Source organism: Lineus longissimus, chromosome 7 (genome assembly GCF_910592395.1).
Source record: "Lineus longissimus chromosome 7, tnLinLong1.2, whole genome shotgun sequence".
Classification (NCBI taxonomy): Eukaryota; Metazoa; Nemertea; class Pilidiophora; order Heteronemertea; family Lineidae; genus Lineus; species Lineus longissimus.
This window is the reverse complement of record NC_088314.1, coordinates 9675185-9691789: the sequence shown is the minus strand read 5'-3', so window position 1 is coordinate 9691789 and position 16605 is coordinate 9675185. Positions and strand designations below refer to the sequence as shown.

Here is a 16605-nt window from a genome sequence, read left to right as displayed (position 1 = left end):
TTGGCAGTTTCCTCTGCCAGTGCAGATAAGCTAGTTGCGCACCAGCCATTTACATCTCTTGTCAGGCTTCATACCGGTCTTAAAACTATAGTAGGGCCTACTTCACAGGCCCATCTCTCTTAAATACATCGACACACTTTTTCTTCGCCTCCAAACCTTTGAGGTAAGACGACAGGCATTTGAGTCAGACCGTACGCACGTTGATTTCACTCATTAATGTTGACATTATTCATAGTGAATTTTCATTTTCAAATTCATGAATTGTAGTCTTACTTGATCGAGTCAGTTGTATCGTTGCCTGCACTGAGGACACAGCCAGTGCATCCACTGTGCTCCACCATCCTCCAACTTCTCAGGACAAAGAGATACATTGCTGCATTCTTGCTAGGGCAGAGAACTTGAGACCAACGGAATCCACGTGTCCAGGCAGGAACAGACAATGTATCGTTAAGTGCCAACTGGTATACCCCTACTCTGACAGACCTTGACAGAACAAGATGTGCATGTTACCGACTGGTGCCCTGTCATGTAATTAACCAAGTTGGCCCCTACCGTTTCCGACGATAATGGCATAAATTACTGTGCAGGTAGCTGGTGTCTGAGGACCAATCCACCTGTAGTTCCGCTTGTGGAATTCCGAATATGAGAGACATTGTCACAACCATGGACTCTGAACATCCCGAAAGAATGTACATGTACACAAGGACATGCTTGTCTCACCGACTTAGGTTCATCACACAGTCACAATCATTGAGAATCAAAAGAATGATAAACATTGATAATCCAAAGCATGATAAACATTGAGAATCCAAAGCATGATAAACATGCAGTGAAACAGTCACTGAAGCACTGGCAGTGCCTCTAGAGTACCGCAATATAACGGGGACACTGTCACAACCAAATGTCACGGGACATGAGACACATGAGAATTCACGCAATAGTAATATATTTGGTTGTTTTAAGTCTCTGGCATGGTGTTATGCCTATTGAGGAAGAGTGCCCAATGTTCATGATAGTCTGGTAGTGGCAACTAAGCTTATCCCTAGTCAGTTGGCCGGGAAAGGACTATGACATCAATCCATTGGTACTCCTCCATTCTGATGGAGCTACACTCCAGCTTCATCTTGTTCACTGTCATTGTTTGTGTCAAGACGTCATCAGCTCCTGTCCCACTCTAAAAAGATGACAAAGACAATTTCACAATGTGGCAGTCAAGGACTCCTTGCGATTCCGACATCGCAAGTGGCAGTGCACCATATACCGTGCAGAAATAGTTATTGTATTGGAATTTTTCGCAACATCGCGTATGTTGGCATTCTTTTCGTTAAAACCGACCTCATCCCTGGACTTCGACAGATACATGAAAATAAGAACTCCTTTGCTCTATCATGCTTCAGTTCACCCAAACCGAAACAGCACTTCAGATTATATTGGATGGAGAAACAATGGAAATTGCAAAGTGGTGCACGCGGCATAGAAGTTAAGATAAAACCTTTCAGTTAATGCATGAATGTTCATGGAAAATTGTATATAAATTGTATAAAAAAGGTATTTTAGGGAGGTCTTCTATAAATCGAGTATTTTAAATTGGAAGAATAGTCGAAATATGATTATGGAAGTTTCTTAAGTAACTTACCTTGAAATGACAAGATCAGTAAATTGAAATAAGATTGGAAATTGGTAGTCTTCGTTGTGATCTTGTCGGCTGAAAGTTCCCTGGGTATCTGCATGCTCTCGGGGGAACTGGCTTTATAACACGAATATCAGGTAGCAGGGCGGCAGAAGATTTATGACGGTTCCTTCCATTGACAGGTCGACTCAGCTAGTACAATTTAAAAACCAGAGTCAGGCTACTAGACATGACTCCTTTCGTGAGCCTGTCAGCCCTGGCTTATTTTTTGAGGAACTTTTGTGTTTTGTAGCTCACCAAACGGTTATTAGCGGTGAGATATGAGGTGGGCAAGTTTCGCAGCGGTTTTGCTGGAAAGTTATTGGTCTATTGGAACGAATCGGTTGTGGATACTATGCTGCCTTGATGCAGAAATTTAATTCCGGGATTTATTGAAATGGTTCTCTCTCTGGTCATTCAACAACATTCCTAAGTAAATTATAAATATATGTAACAATAAACAGATGGAGGTCCTGCAAGTCTGGGAACGTTTGGCCAAAAAAATCCATGACGATTCGGTAAATACCTCTTAAAAGGTACATTCTACAAAATCAGCATACGTCGGTGTTGCCGGTGGACAAGCCAATTGATTACTTACCTGCTGGTTGAATTTTCCTCTTTAGCATTGGGACAATGTTTTTCATCTAGCTGTGGGGATGTACTGGTTCCCTTATAGCTCGCCAGGGTAACTATAGTTAACCTGGTGGATTGTTCGTGGAATCCGGGCATCCTGCCGCGAGTCTACCAAAACTGAAAACATCATGTGACCGGCTATCATTGGCTGGCCCTTATAGGGCCTATATATAAACCAGACCACAGGGCGCCCATCTGAGAGAGAGAGCGAGACCGAGGAAGAGCCACAGGGTAAAAAGGGAAATAAGAAATACACCAAGGCCTTTTAAGAAGACCTCCCGAGTCTTGTAACACATCCCAAATAAAGAGCAAGGGGTAAGTCCCAAATTTCGTGTTACTATCTTTCGTGGTCGGATGACCTTGCTATTAACGTACATTAGGGGAAGGATCTCTGGAGACAGTCGGTCGAGCATCTGACCTCTGCGAGGCCGTGGATAACCCCCCCCCCCCCCCCCCCCCCAAACGTGACGGCTTGGGGCGGTTCACGCCCTGTACGTTACATACCCGAGAAGGTTTGGTTGCAAGGTTTTACTTTAAGGTGTATAATATGGTCAAATATTGACAGAAACAATGGAATACTATGATATATAACATTTTACTTTAAGGTATATTCATGGTAAAAATGTTAACCGAAACAATACGATTATGCTTAGATCACTAACCTTTTACTTTAAGGTGTATTCATGGTTTAAAATGTTAGTGAAACTATTATGAAGTAGGAAAAACCATCTGCTAGTGGTGATAGCACAGGATCTGTTGCGCCTGTAAATGCTGCCGACAAGGAATTGTAGCCGGTTTCTGTAAAGGGTACAATGCAATGAGGAACCTGCACAACAAAACCTGCCAATAGGAGCCCTGCAGGCAAGTGGACCATGGTTGTAATGAGAAAGCCATTTCCCGGGTCAATGATCTTTGAATATTTCATTCCTTGATTACTCTACATGGGGAAATAGCACCAAAAATGTTGTGTTATTGGTCCTTAATTCTATTTTGATGAGTTTTAGGGAGAAAATCAACAAAACTTAATGCACTGGATGGACCGGTACCGGTGCGGCCATCTGGATTTTTATTTGTGCAGGTTCCTCATTCCGTGTGACTACATTTTCGGTGCTGTTGCAAGGGTCTAGTCTCTCTTGTCCCTTCTTTTGATCATGTCACCTCGATAACCAGGTAACTCCAATAGCTCCCAGTGAAGGACCGAGTAGGAAATAGTTCAAAATACTCAATAGTAAATAAACTGAATACAATACTTCTTCTACATCATCATCATCATGTCCCGCAGCCATGCGGCCATTGGGGCGACATTAAGCTGTTAAAGTTGCGACACCACGCGGTTCTGTCCTCGGCGAGGGGTCTTCCATTCCAGTGCGTCACGTTATCCAACCGCTCTTTGGAAGGCCGCGATGGCGGCTACCTCTACTGTGCCCTGCAAGATGGCATTTGCTAGTGTTCCCTTGGCTCTCGTGGCATATGGACGAACCGCCTCAGCTTACATACTTATACAGGCGAAAATGACGATAATATAAGACAACTCTCATTCGGGAACGAATGCAATTCTTCTGTATTGGGATATGCCGACTGTTCTAGTCAGGCCTAAGCCAAGTGGAGCTCGGGCATGAAACATCTCTGTGTTTCCCGTATTTCAGTGTTAACCTTTTTGTTCCCCTATTCACGACAACCATTCGATGTCTGATATATCATAGGGGAAATTTTCACTTACAGAAACACAGAAAATTATACCGAGTTTGGTCTCGAGAAGTAGGAAACAAGAAATAATTACCTGAGAATCTTCTTTTGGATAAAACCAGTTACTGCGTCTCCAGTATCCCTTGCCACTCCACGTCAAGAGAACAAAATTAGGACGAGATCATAAAATGTGGACTGAACAGTCGTTCTATTGAACTGAAGAACGTTTTCGCAGCCTGGTAAAACACGAGCCTCCTTGCGAGATCTCATGACGAGGCAACAATCCAACCTCCTATCAGGAATTGGTGCAGGCGCATATAATGACCTGGGACGAGGCTGTATATTGTTAACCATGATAAGAAGAAGAAGAGGACATGACCATGGACTAACACACAGAACATTTTATTGCTCCAAAGATGTCTTCATTCGTACATACAAATGATATCAATAGTTTGATTATATATGGAACCCTGTACGCATATATATATATATATCGTCTTTTTTTTCCTTCAGATCCGAGCCCCTTCAAAACAATTCCAATACAGTGCTGGTGGTCGGTGGTGTCCAGTGGTTGACCAGCAATCACATCAAGTCCTTGGCCGCGACATTAGACAAGTTGGGACTGTCTGGTGTCCGTGTCATGATCAAATCATTCGGGGCAGGGTTTCACCAGCCAGTCGATCGTATGAGAAGCTTGTTACTGGTAAGCAGGTCAAGGCCCACGCAGGAGGAACAAGGCGATGAAAGGACGCCTGCTAAAGCATGCGAGGGCATAGCTGATACAAACGGCTTACTGGACTTTGCGCAATATTTCGCCAAAAAAGTATTCTACGCAACGGTCCCTAGGTGACTTTTCCTATTCATAATACACAGCCTGTCCATCCTAGATCGTGGTTACATGGGGAGTAATCGTTGTAAAATTAGGCCAAACGCAAATACAGTTACCCGGGTACCACTACGTTTACGATGCGAACAAGCCGTGTAAGTCATTATCAGCATTTTATTCATTGAACATTTGCGGGTACAGCGTCACAGGGAGCAGCATTGAACGGTAAACAGGTTCACATCATATTCAGACAACGGCTTGTAACGGCCATACAGGAAACGATTCGTATCAAAAACCGACGATCACAACTATTCGCTTGCTGAGAGTATACATTACGCGCATACATTACATTCAGAAATTTGAGCTTCCAAGCTTTGAGAAATAACAGGTCATGTGCGAATTTGGCATGTAATTTTGGTAATTTACGTGAGTACATTTTCAACCCCGAAAAGTGTGAAGTGAAGTTTAGCGCCCCATAGATTTTTCCAAGACGTGCCGATGAAAATCAATTTCCGGCAGATAATACAGCCCGGGGTTAGATCTTCAAACCATAGAAATTTTGTTGTGGGCTGACCGTGATAATTACCAGGTTGGAGGTCTGAAGTTTTGGGGGTCATTTTCGACCATTTGTGACCGGTGAATCGACTTTTCAGCCAACGAGGGGTTAATTTGGCCATTGGGACCACAAAACTTAGGCTCCTAAACTGAAACGTCGTCATCGTTTTCTTCTAATGGAAAGGAAATTCATGATTTTGATTTTTAAAAACACGTATTCATAACGGAAAAGACATCCATACTGGTGACTGACACCATGTATCGAACTTGACGTACCGGGGTAAAACATAATGGTCGCTCCCCCATTTCGCTCGTTTCGTTTCGTTGCGCAAAGTCCAGTAAGCCGATACAAACAAGATGTATACATGTATTGATCGACAGCCATACGCCGGTCGAAAAGTGTCCATTTCCGTAGATTTATTTGGGTTGCATGGGTTCACCTTATGCTGCGGGCTATAGATGTGGCCAGCTTGGGCGAAAATGATATTTTCTGTTGCTTCGGCTGTGGTTCAATGGCGTCCTTCAATCCATGACCGTACGTCCTTCTGCGGATGTTCTCACCTATAGTAAGATGTTCAACCAGGGATAGTATTTCGATGGTTTCGTCCTGCACACTGACTTCGCGTATGATCGATACCGCTAGTGCGAATCGTACGACGGGGACACACGTACTTCATTTGGTCGGAACTGATGAATATACCGGCCCTGACCACCTAAATCCCACACCCAAGTTGTCCCTTTGGAGAGATCCAGTCATGAGAATCCTTATTTGAATTAGCTGATTACGGTGCTAAATAGGGTGAATACTGCTCTAGTCCAGACTGCATCCAGCCATAACTATGATGTGATAGACACTTTTCCAATTACCATGTCAAGGTTCAAGGACTTCATGCAAGGAAAGTGTGCTTGCCACTTCCATAAGATTCTAAATCGATCATGAACAAATATGATTATTACACTCGAAAAGTTTATTAGTAAAAATAACCAGAGTGAAATCTGGAAGTTCATTTTGCACACTGTGAAATTAGTGAAATAGTATTGAATATAACCAGTAAATAGCTGTTTTTGGTCAAAAAAGGAATAAATAACTACCATTAAAATTAATTTAAAATAGTTCAAACAACAAATTTCACAGTTGGTGCTATAGGATAATCAGAATAGTCTATATATATATAAATGATGCTTATATAGCGCAGTATCCAGACAATAGTCCGCTCAATGCGCTTTACAATGGAAAACCCCAACTCATCCAAAGGCCTCCCGAAAGAGGTGGGTTTTCAGAAGGACTCTGAATGAGCTAAGGTTGTCGCACAATCTCAGTCGCTCGGGTAGAGCATTCCAGAGCTGTGGGGCTGCGAGAGAGAACGTCCGGTCACCGTATGATGGTACAACCGGCTTTGGACTCACCCGCAGCCTGACACACCCCCGCGATCGCAGGTCAAACGAGTGAGACTGCGCGACAATGAGCTCGGAAATATAAGATGGAACCAGTCCATAGATTGCTTTAAAAGCAAACATGAGAACCTTGTGTTGAATTCGCTGTGCTACCGGCAACCAGTGCAGTTCATGGAGAATTGGAGTTATATGCACCGACTTCCGGCATCTGACTACCAGACGAGCAGCAGCGTTCTGCACTTTCTGCAATGGCCCCACTGTGATTGCGGGGAGACCAACAAGCAGGGAATTGCAGAAATCCAGTCTCGAGGTTACCAGAAGCTGGGTGAACAAGCGAGTTGTATCTGCTGAGAGATACCTCCTGACTTTGCCTATGTTGTGTAGTGCCATATTCGCACGTTGGACGGTGGAGGAGACATGCTGCTTAAAAGTAAACAGGCTGTCGAAAATCACTCCAAGATTCCTTGCACAGTCAGATGGCTCAACAACACAGTCCACAACCCTGATTCCTTGGAAATCCGGCAAGGAACGAGTGTACATTGATCGTATAAACAGGAACACAGTCTTGTCATTATTGCATGCGAGATCATTCTCGCCCAGCCATCGGCTAACGTCAGTTGCACTTCCACTAATTGTCTCTACAGCGGCACATGCATTTGACAGAAGAACAGCCAAGTACTCTTGAGTATCGTCGGCATACAAATGGTAGCCCCCATCGTGGTTGCCATCTGCACCACGTTCGAGAATGCCAGCCAAGGGGTTTGAGTAGAGGGAGAAAAGAACCGGTCCAAGAACGGAACCCTGTGGAACACCACAACTCAAGCCCACCGGACTTGATGTTTCTGTACCAATGCGAACACGCTGTGACCTGTTTGTCAGGTAGGAACGTATCCAAGACAGCGCAATCCCCTCGACACCCATTGCTTGGAGACGACGTATGAGTATTTCGTGGTTGACAGTGTCAAAGGCAGCGCTGAGATCAAGGAGTACTAAAAGAACACATTTCCTCGATCCCAGTGCCCTGGCGATGTCATTATGGACCCGTAGGAGAGCAGTTTCGACACTATGCCTTTCCCTGTAGGCCGACTGATACCTTGTCTGCAACCCATTTGTTCGTATATGTTCCATAAGCTGTTTCGAGACTACCTTTTTCAGGACCTTAGAAAGAAAGCTAAGGTTAGAGACTGGTCTAAAGTTCTTTGAAATAGTTATTTTCACTAATCAATTTGAAGAGGGTAAGGTTGTGAGTGGAAAAGATTTGAAAATAGCAAATAAAGTTATCATGCATACAGTACCATACCGAAAAAACAAAACAAAACACAAGAAACGGAATTTAAAAAAAAGTACAACATTGGCGATTCATAGTTTTACCTCATGCGCAGTGAACACGTGTATAACGCGTATAATTCTGTTATGTATCCGGTTGAGACAATTCATTGTACTCCTCCACGTACAACCAGCTTCGGCTTAGAAGAATGTCAGAACACACGCATAATTCGTGTATTTTTATTGTTAATAGAGGTCGTCCTCGTGAATACCGGTATCGGGTGCCATTTTGAAGAGGCCTCTTGGGGTGCCATATATTGCATGTATTACAACTCGCTATTTATACTCCATGAACTCCGTGTTATTTAAATGTTATTGCATGCACAGGTCGTCACAGTCATTGGCTAAAGATCTGTAAGTCACACCAGCGGGTATTTCTAATGTTTTGTTAGTCAATGTTTCAGGGCGCGCGGTTTGGGAAGCGGCGCTTTGCACACTGTGCATGACAAGTCACAATAAAGGCGGGACCAGGGCCTACTTAGTCCGAAATGTATGGTCCTACTTACATTATCAGATAGGATAGGCTACCGGTGTACAAGGGGACATCCCGAATATACAATACTGTATGAGCTTACATTGTGTGGAAGACGTTTGACTGTCGATGTCAGCCAAAAATATTTTATAATAAAACAGTTTTGATATACAATGCAATTTAGAAAGTCTCTACGGGGGATAGCTACATGTATTTCATTGAATCATTATGTTTTTATTTGTACAAGAATAACTACTGTTTTATAGATAACACCGTGATGTTTCTTTTGTTAAAGACATTATTTTGAGTGAAAAGTTATCTTTTGTGAGTTTCCGGTAATTCGATAGACCAACGAGGCTATAGTTATTTTTAAGTTGCATTTAGGTGGCGCTGGGGAGCTTTTCATCCCGAAGTAGACCACATAATAAGCCGACATTCGGCATGTTTCTCTCCGTGGCGGGCAATATTCATATAACGTCCCTAAACAACAGGAGATTCCCACCGATGGGTGCTTAGAAATCCATGAAACTAGTTTTACATATTCCCAAGCAGACTCGACCACAAAATGATTTATGACATCATAAGAATGACCAAGACAACACAGATATAGTATATCAATTTGGCCAAATTTTTATTTGACAGATACCGGAAAGAAAAGGGGGGGGCGTAACCCCAAAATACATACATTTAATTAATTCAGCAGGGAAACCAGAAAATAAACAGTCACGTGACCCCATCTAGTCTGCATGACGCAATTCAGGTGGAGAAAAGGTCACGTGACCTTAGTGGTGTGTGACCTGCTGAGCCGCGAGAAAAGAGTGACGTAACGTCACCTGACCAGCGAGGGGTGCCCCGGAGGTGGTGGGGGTGGAGGACGGTTAGCGAAAAATCACAGAAGTTGTCTTGCTAATCTGAAGCAAGTTCCTGGAATGGCGGGTTCGCGCGAGATTCATCCGCGTGGGTAAATAGGCCGGGGAAAGACGGCCCCCTGATTGGCTGAAAGATCCCGCCGATTCCCAGAATCTGCACCGCTGCCCCTGATGATAACATGCAGAGTCAGCACAGTTATAAATAGAAATTAGTCACTCTTGCTTCAATCATAAAATCAATTATGCCTGGACTGGTTCGTCCGCATAATGGGCCTTTATGACATCATAAGAATGACCAAGACAACACAGATATAGTATATCAATTTGGCCAAATTTTTATTTGACAGATACCGGAAAGAAAAGGGGGGGCGTAACCCCAAAATACATACATTTAATTAATTCAGCAGGGAAACCAGAAAATAAACAGTCACGTGACCCCATCTAGTCTGCATGACGCAATTCAGGTGGAGAAAAGGTCACGTGACCTAAGTGGTGTGTGACCTGCTGAGCCGCGAGAAAAGAGTGACGTAACGTCACCTGACCAGCGAGGGGTGCCCCAAACAAGTGGCAAAGCCACACCCCGGAGTTGGGAAGGAAGACTTTGGATGTGAACAAGGAATCTGTCAAATAAGCCCAAATACAAAAATTTTGACCAAATTGGATTGAGTATAGCTACATGGTGTTGATGGCAAATTGCCAATTTACTACATACGTAATTGTATCTAGTGTACATGAATTCTTACTTGAGCAAGGTTTCAGTTGACTGACTATAAGGGAATAAAAATACATGTAAAAGAATTTGATATGAAACGTTGACTGGAAGTTACCTAAGTAACTGACTGGAAGATACCAACAAGGCCCTGAACAGGCCTAGGTAAGGTGGGCCAGAATGGTCCTCCTGCAAGTGGTACTGCCTGAGACAGATACCCCTTGTTAGAAGACCATACTGCCCCTATAAAAATAAGTATGCAAAATATAATATGGAATTGATAGATTTGGGATTTAAATAGATCAAATTGCATGGACCCGTTTGGGACCACGTTAAAATGGATACGAGACCCTGTGGTCCCTGATAAAAGTGGTGTAAGTTTAAGTTACATACATATGTGCAGGTGTGGTGTATCCTCTCTCACTCCTAGTCCCGCGTGAGATGGAGACAAAGGATACGAAAGGAAGAACATCACTTACATAGAGAAAATTGCAATTTAAAGAGATGGATGTACCAATTAGGAGTACAACTTTGAACAGAAAAAACCCAGATTGCATTGGCTGGCTGCCTGATACACACACATAAGTGGTAGCGTCGCGAGCCCCTGCATGAGACAGAGGGCCCGACACAAAAGTTGTGGTATATCAATTAATACGAATGTATTTACGAAAGGCGTCAGAAGACCATCGACCTAGCAGACGTATTTGAGTGTCTGACTTGCCTTGCCGTGCTGCTTCGCTACTAGCACCGATCCTAAATGAATGGCCTTTAAACCTACTCGAGTCCAGGCCGCAGAAAGCCAATACAAGTTTCAACATGCGGTCAAAGTCCCTCCTGAGGAGGGGTGCACCGGACGGAGCCAAAAAGAGAGGCCCTGGAGTAGCCCCCCTAAGTGACAAATAATCTGTTAATGCTGCAATAGGGCAGGGTGCTGAACCTGAAGCGAGGTGTATAAACTGCGGTCCTTGCGTCCTGCTGGACTTGAACCTCAAGACGGAAATGGTGGCCTCGCCCCGTGCAACGGTGACATCGCCCAGCTGAATACAAGTGGAACTATATAACGGGTTACAGGTTTTAGGTACCATTTCCCCGATCCTAAGGCATGCATGGAAAGCGGTAGAAAACATGGCGCGCACTAAAAGTTGTTGGTACCTAAGGGGGAATACCCGAGGAACTGCAGCGAGCAACCTGACCAGAATAGGTTTTGTTATAGGGAGACGAATGTCGGAACTCCCCTTCAAATTCTGGGCAGCGCCCAGCAGTTTCTTGACTAGAAAGGATGAAGAAGGGTCTGGATACCCATGCCACTTCATAGTGAAGCAGACGGCCGACAGGTAGCTCGCTATAGTTGCTGGCGCATAATTCTTAGAATATAGATAAGCTACAAACAAGGTACAATCAGAGACCGATAATGGCAAAGAACAATCACAGTGTAACACGTATGTACAAAAATTTAGATATATTGTCCAGGCTCTATTGTAACTTTGCTTTGCTGACTCGCTCAGCACCCCTCCTACCAACACGTTCAAGGAATCAGCAACCCCCTGGGGGATATATCTTCCGGAAGCAGTGACGGGTCTTGGTCCAACCATGGGGCCAACTGGCGTGCCGCATTGACCTGAAACCGGGAAATCATATCCGGTAAGGTGTTAAGCTTCCCAGGGACGTGCTCGGCCCTGAAGCGGATATTAAGTTGTAAACAATGCAAAACAAGCTTACGAACCAAACACATAACCCGTTTATCCTTGGACGATTGCTTATTGATAATGTGGACAACGGCTTGGTTATCCGAGAGAAACACAATGCATTGGTTCTTCCAAAGGTGGCCCCCATACAAACAGAGCGGCTACAATAGGGTAGAATTCTAGAAAGGTGATGTGAAATGATTTCCACCGTGAGGGCCAAGCTCCAAATAACCAGTGGGAGCCAAAAATCGCCCCAAAACCCAGACTCCCAGCAGAGTCGGTATGTAGTTTGAGCTTAGTGCTAGAAACCCAGATATCACCATGAAAAAAGGAAACACCGTTGAAATTAGCAAGAAATGCGTTCCAAACAGACAAGTCGGCTTTCGCTTCAGAATTCAAGCGGATATGATGAAATGGGCGGGAAAACCCGATGGTGAGGTCGATAAGGCGCCGGAGGAAGGCGCGACCAGGCAGGACGACGGAGCAGGCAAAGTTGAGAAGCCCAATGACCGACTGTAATTCCCGCAGGGTAACCGACGACCTGTTGAGAAGAAATGAGATTTGGGACCGACATTTTGCCAACTTGTCAGCGGGGAGGCGGGCTTGAAAAATAATTGTATCGAGTTCGATGCCCACAAACGGCATGACCTGCTCTGGGCCGAAAGTTTTGTTAAGAACAAGTGGAATGCCCACTACAATACATAACTTTTTGAACAGATCTAACTTCTGAGCACATCGAACTCGTCCATGAATAATGAGTAAAAAGTCATCTAAAATATGTACCATAGCAGAAATACCTAGTTTGTTTACTGCTATCCATTGAACAGCAGTACTCAGGGCTTCAAAGATGGAGCAACTGCTGCCACACCCCATGGGCAACACCTTGTCATAATAATATTTGCCCTCCCAGGTAAAACCGAGCAAGTGATAATCGGAAGGGTGAATAGGTATGATACGAAAAGCCGACTTGATGTCGGTTTTTGCAAGGAAAACTGGATTTGTAAGTGATTTAATTTTGTTAATGGCCTCCCAAATAGAGGCATAATTTACATGTTTGGATTCAAAGGGGATGCCATCATTGACGGAAGATCCTTCAGGAAATGAGAGATGGTGAATCATCCTGAACTCCCCCGGAGTCTTTTTAGGGACTACCCCTAAAGGGGAAACATGAAAATTGGGAAAAGGAGGGTTAGTGAAAGGACCAGCTATTCTCCCTGCCGCTAGCTCTTTTTGAATTTTGGAGGATACAATATCATGATGAATTTTTGAGGAGGTCAAATTATCACAAACTAATGAGCCAGGACTACCCTGGTAATTTAACCTAAAACCAACAGAGAAACCGTTCTTAAGATAATTAGTCTTAACAGGGTCATAGCCGTTAAGATAGGAGCACAGGATCTCACCTTTGACTGGGGAGGGGAGAGGCGTTTTCAAGGAGGGTAGGTGATTATTTTTGGGACTGTTGTTTGGAATCTGAAGGCTTGGCGCTGTCCTTTTTGAAAGTGGGGGTGTGTCTACACTGGAAGCTGGGGTGAGAACCCTGGCACTTGGTGCAAGTGTGGGGGAAGGCGCATTTGTCGCCTTTGACACACTTCCCGTGTTTCTGGAAGCGCCAGCATGACCCTCTGGGGAAGGAGGCAGAGGACTGGCCGGGACGAAAGGACTGAGCATGTGATTTTTTGACGGAAGATCCCTTCCTGTCAGAATCTTTATACTCCGGCCGTCCCCGAGAATGTGCCTTGTACAAAAGTACATGGGCAATTTCGGACCACTCTAGGGGTTCCTCCTCCCGCCATCGCCTAAAACTTTCATCGTAAAAACGCCAATCCCCTCCGTCGTCGCAAATTTCTTTAATAAGGGCGGAGTAGCGCATAAGCCTCTGTGCATCTCCCGGCGTCTTCATACAGTGTACCGACGCGAATATGTCAAAACATGACAACCACTGGAAGATGGACAGAGGCTTATCCTTCCTCTCCCTTCCAATAGATAGAGTAATAGGCTCCCCGTCGCCATCTGTTGATATAATGGTGGACCTGGGCCTCTGAGGCTTGTCGTATGATGGGGTTTGGAAGTCGTGGAAATCCACATACTTCCCCGCCCAAACCCTCTCCTTTACCTTGTCGGGCACACCATAATAGAGAGGCCTAGCAGCCGATATCATAGACCCATTTCGGTCTCTGGCAGAATACGACGGCGAGCCTACGGGGTAAACTGCATTAGCCACAGCTGTACCTGTTACCTGCCCCAGAAGGGGCCCGTTAAGGTGAATTGCAGTAGCGTTACAATGTTCCATGTTTCCAGGTTGTTGCACATGTAGATTCATCGACGGGCTGGCTGCTGTGGGGTCGCCCAAATTGGAAGCCGGCTGTACCGAATGTGACGACTGTATTGGGTTGTACGGATGGATAGTTGAGCTGAGTCCATGACCTGGCTGCATCGTAACAACACTCCCGTGGGGTTGCGCCACTGCATTAATGCCCCCTCCAACGCCGACGTTTGGGCCGTCATTGCGGACGTTATGCTGTCCTGCTATAAGGGTAACCATGGTTGACATCATGGTTTTCATTTCAGCAAACATGTCCGCTACTGATGGTACGCTTTGGGTACTGCTAGCATTGTCCGCCAACGAGGGGCCGTCTTGGCTACCAGATGACATGGCGAGGGCATCGCTGGAGCCAGCGGCTGCTGGTATGTTTCTTCTCCTCCTAGCAGGCCTGGGCGCCTGGTTTCCTGTTGCAGGCAAAGGGGCCGCCCGTTTCTTGCCCTTGGCTCTGGTGCCTTGCGGTTGCGCCGCCATACCTGAAACGAGGGAGCGGAATCCAGAACCTTGCATAAAATAGAGGTGAAAACTCTTTGATGTGACATACATGTAAGTATGCAAAACAAAGAGCATAAATGCCTGAGAAGGCCAATAGGACCCAGGCTAAAGTATAATGTAAGATGTCCATGGTGACAAAGAGCCACAAGAACGAAAAACACCGCATGTTACAGCCGTGCAACAGAAAGTTAGCTCAGGGTGTTCAGGGGCAGGATATGCCAAGAACACAAGAGCGCAATAAAAGATTATTGCTCCGGGTGTCCAGGGGCAAAATATGCCAAGAACACAAGAGCGCAAAATTTGTATTGATTAATCCGACAGTGCATCCAAGGACCGAAGAAGCCAAGGATGTTACCATAAAAGGGATTAATAAATTGTTGGCTCAGGGTGTCCAGGGGCTCCAAAGAACCAAGGACACAAGAGCCTAAGGTAATTTGAGACGAGGCAAGGGAAAATTAAACCATGCCAAGTGAGGGGGGGTGCCTGAGGCGCCCTCTAATGTACAATAGATTGAGCAAAACCAGAGTACCTCATGAGACGCATACCCCAAAAGGCTACGCAGCTGTAACTGGCCTACATGTATATTCCTAGCCGCGGGCTCCTACGGCACAAGATCTGACAGCACCGCGAATGCTCCTGTAGAGTTTAAGATGACCCAGGTCATTGAGGTGGGTCCCGTCATGATGATGGACATGCTGTGTCGACCGTGATAGACCCTTGTGGCGCCAGAAGATGACCGGCACTGTACCATTGGGGTTACAGAAATTACGGACGTATCCATTGGTCTGATGTATCCTGGCGTTGTAATCAGACACTGAAAGATGTCTGGTACGGGTCCTTAGTCGTTGGATTAGTTGGCCGACAAAAACCTTAGATAAGCCAGGTAATTCCCTGACATATTCATCAACCAACTCGGACACAGCATATGCCACATGCATGGGCTGAGCACCCCAACCCATCCCATCCAAGTCATTAGATCCAATCTGTAGGAACAGAATGTTAGGCTGGAAAGCTCGTAAATTGCGCCATACAGCCTGATTGTTGGACAGAGATGAGACGGTGCCCCCACTGATGTGATGCCAACGGATGGCACAGTCATCCAGATCAAACAAGTTGGGCCGAGGTTGGGCTGGGTGCACATCAACAAAAGCCTCTTTTGACGCGAAATCGCGTGAAAATTCCATCAAACGCCTCACGTAGCTATGTCCCACTACAGATACGCGAGTCTGAGGTCTTCGTTGGTAGTTACCAACGCCGGCAGCATGAACAAGATGGGCCGCCATAGCGCCAACTGAAGACAAAGGAAAAGTACGTGAGGGGATGGAATGCACTGCAAATGTACACGGAATACCGAGCAGTGGAAAAAGTCGGTAGAAAAAAGTCGATAATAGGCACTTAAGCAGGTGACACGTCCACCCTAAGTGGCTGTACCTGAAATGTACCCCTAACAAGATCGACAGAATATATAAATATTATACTACCGAGTGAAACGATTCCAGAAATTAGCGAAAAATCACAGAAGTTGTCTTGCTAATCAGAAGCAAGTTCCTGGAATGGCGGGTTCGCGCGAGATTCATCCGCGTGGGTAAATAGGCCGGGGAAAGACGGCCCCCTGATTGGCTGAAAGATCCCGCCGATTCCCAGAATCTGCACCGCTGCCCCTGATGATAACATGCAGAGTCAGCACAGTTATAAATAGAAATTAGTCACTCTTGCTTCAATCATAAAATCAATTATGCCTGGACTGGTTCGTCCGCATAATGGGCCTATGAGTCGAAACATGATATTGTGCCGTTTACATGCACTTTAAGCTCCAGGGATACCAGTATCAAGAAGTACTACATTTGTGGGCCACCAAAGGCTATGAATAGTAGTGATGGTTGCTCCCTATGAAATGCGTTCAAACATTTTGGGGAAGTTCTGTTTAAAACTGTTTACTCGGAAATATACATGTATAATTTG

General features: G+C 45.2%; 1 protein-coding gene across 1 annotated transcript; it reads right to left on the bottom strand.

Moving 5' to 3' along the window:
- Positions 1 to 9169: 9169 nt before the first annotated feature.
- On the bottom strand, positions 9170 to 14552 carry LOC135491567 (uncharacterized). Its single transcript, XM_064777539.1, has 2 exons — positions 14058 to 14552; positions 9170 to 11758 (listed from the first exon to the last, which is right to left on the bottom strand). Exons 1-2 carry the CDS (start codon positions 14479 to 14481, stop codon positions 10785 to 10787), a joined length of 1398 nt encoding a protein of 465 aa, XP_064633609.1. The 5' UTR covers positions 14482 to 14552; the 3' UTR covers positions 9170 to 10784.
- Positions 14553 to 16605: the final 2053 nt, after the last annotated feature.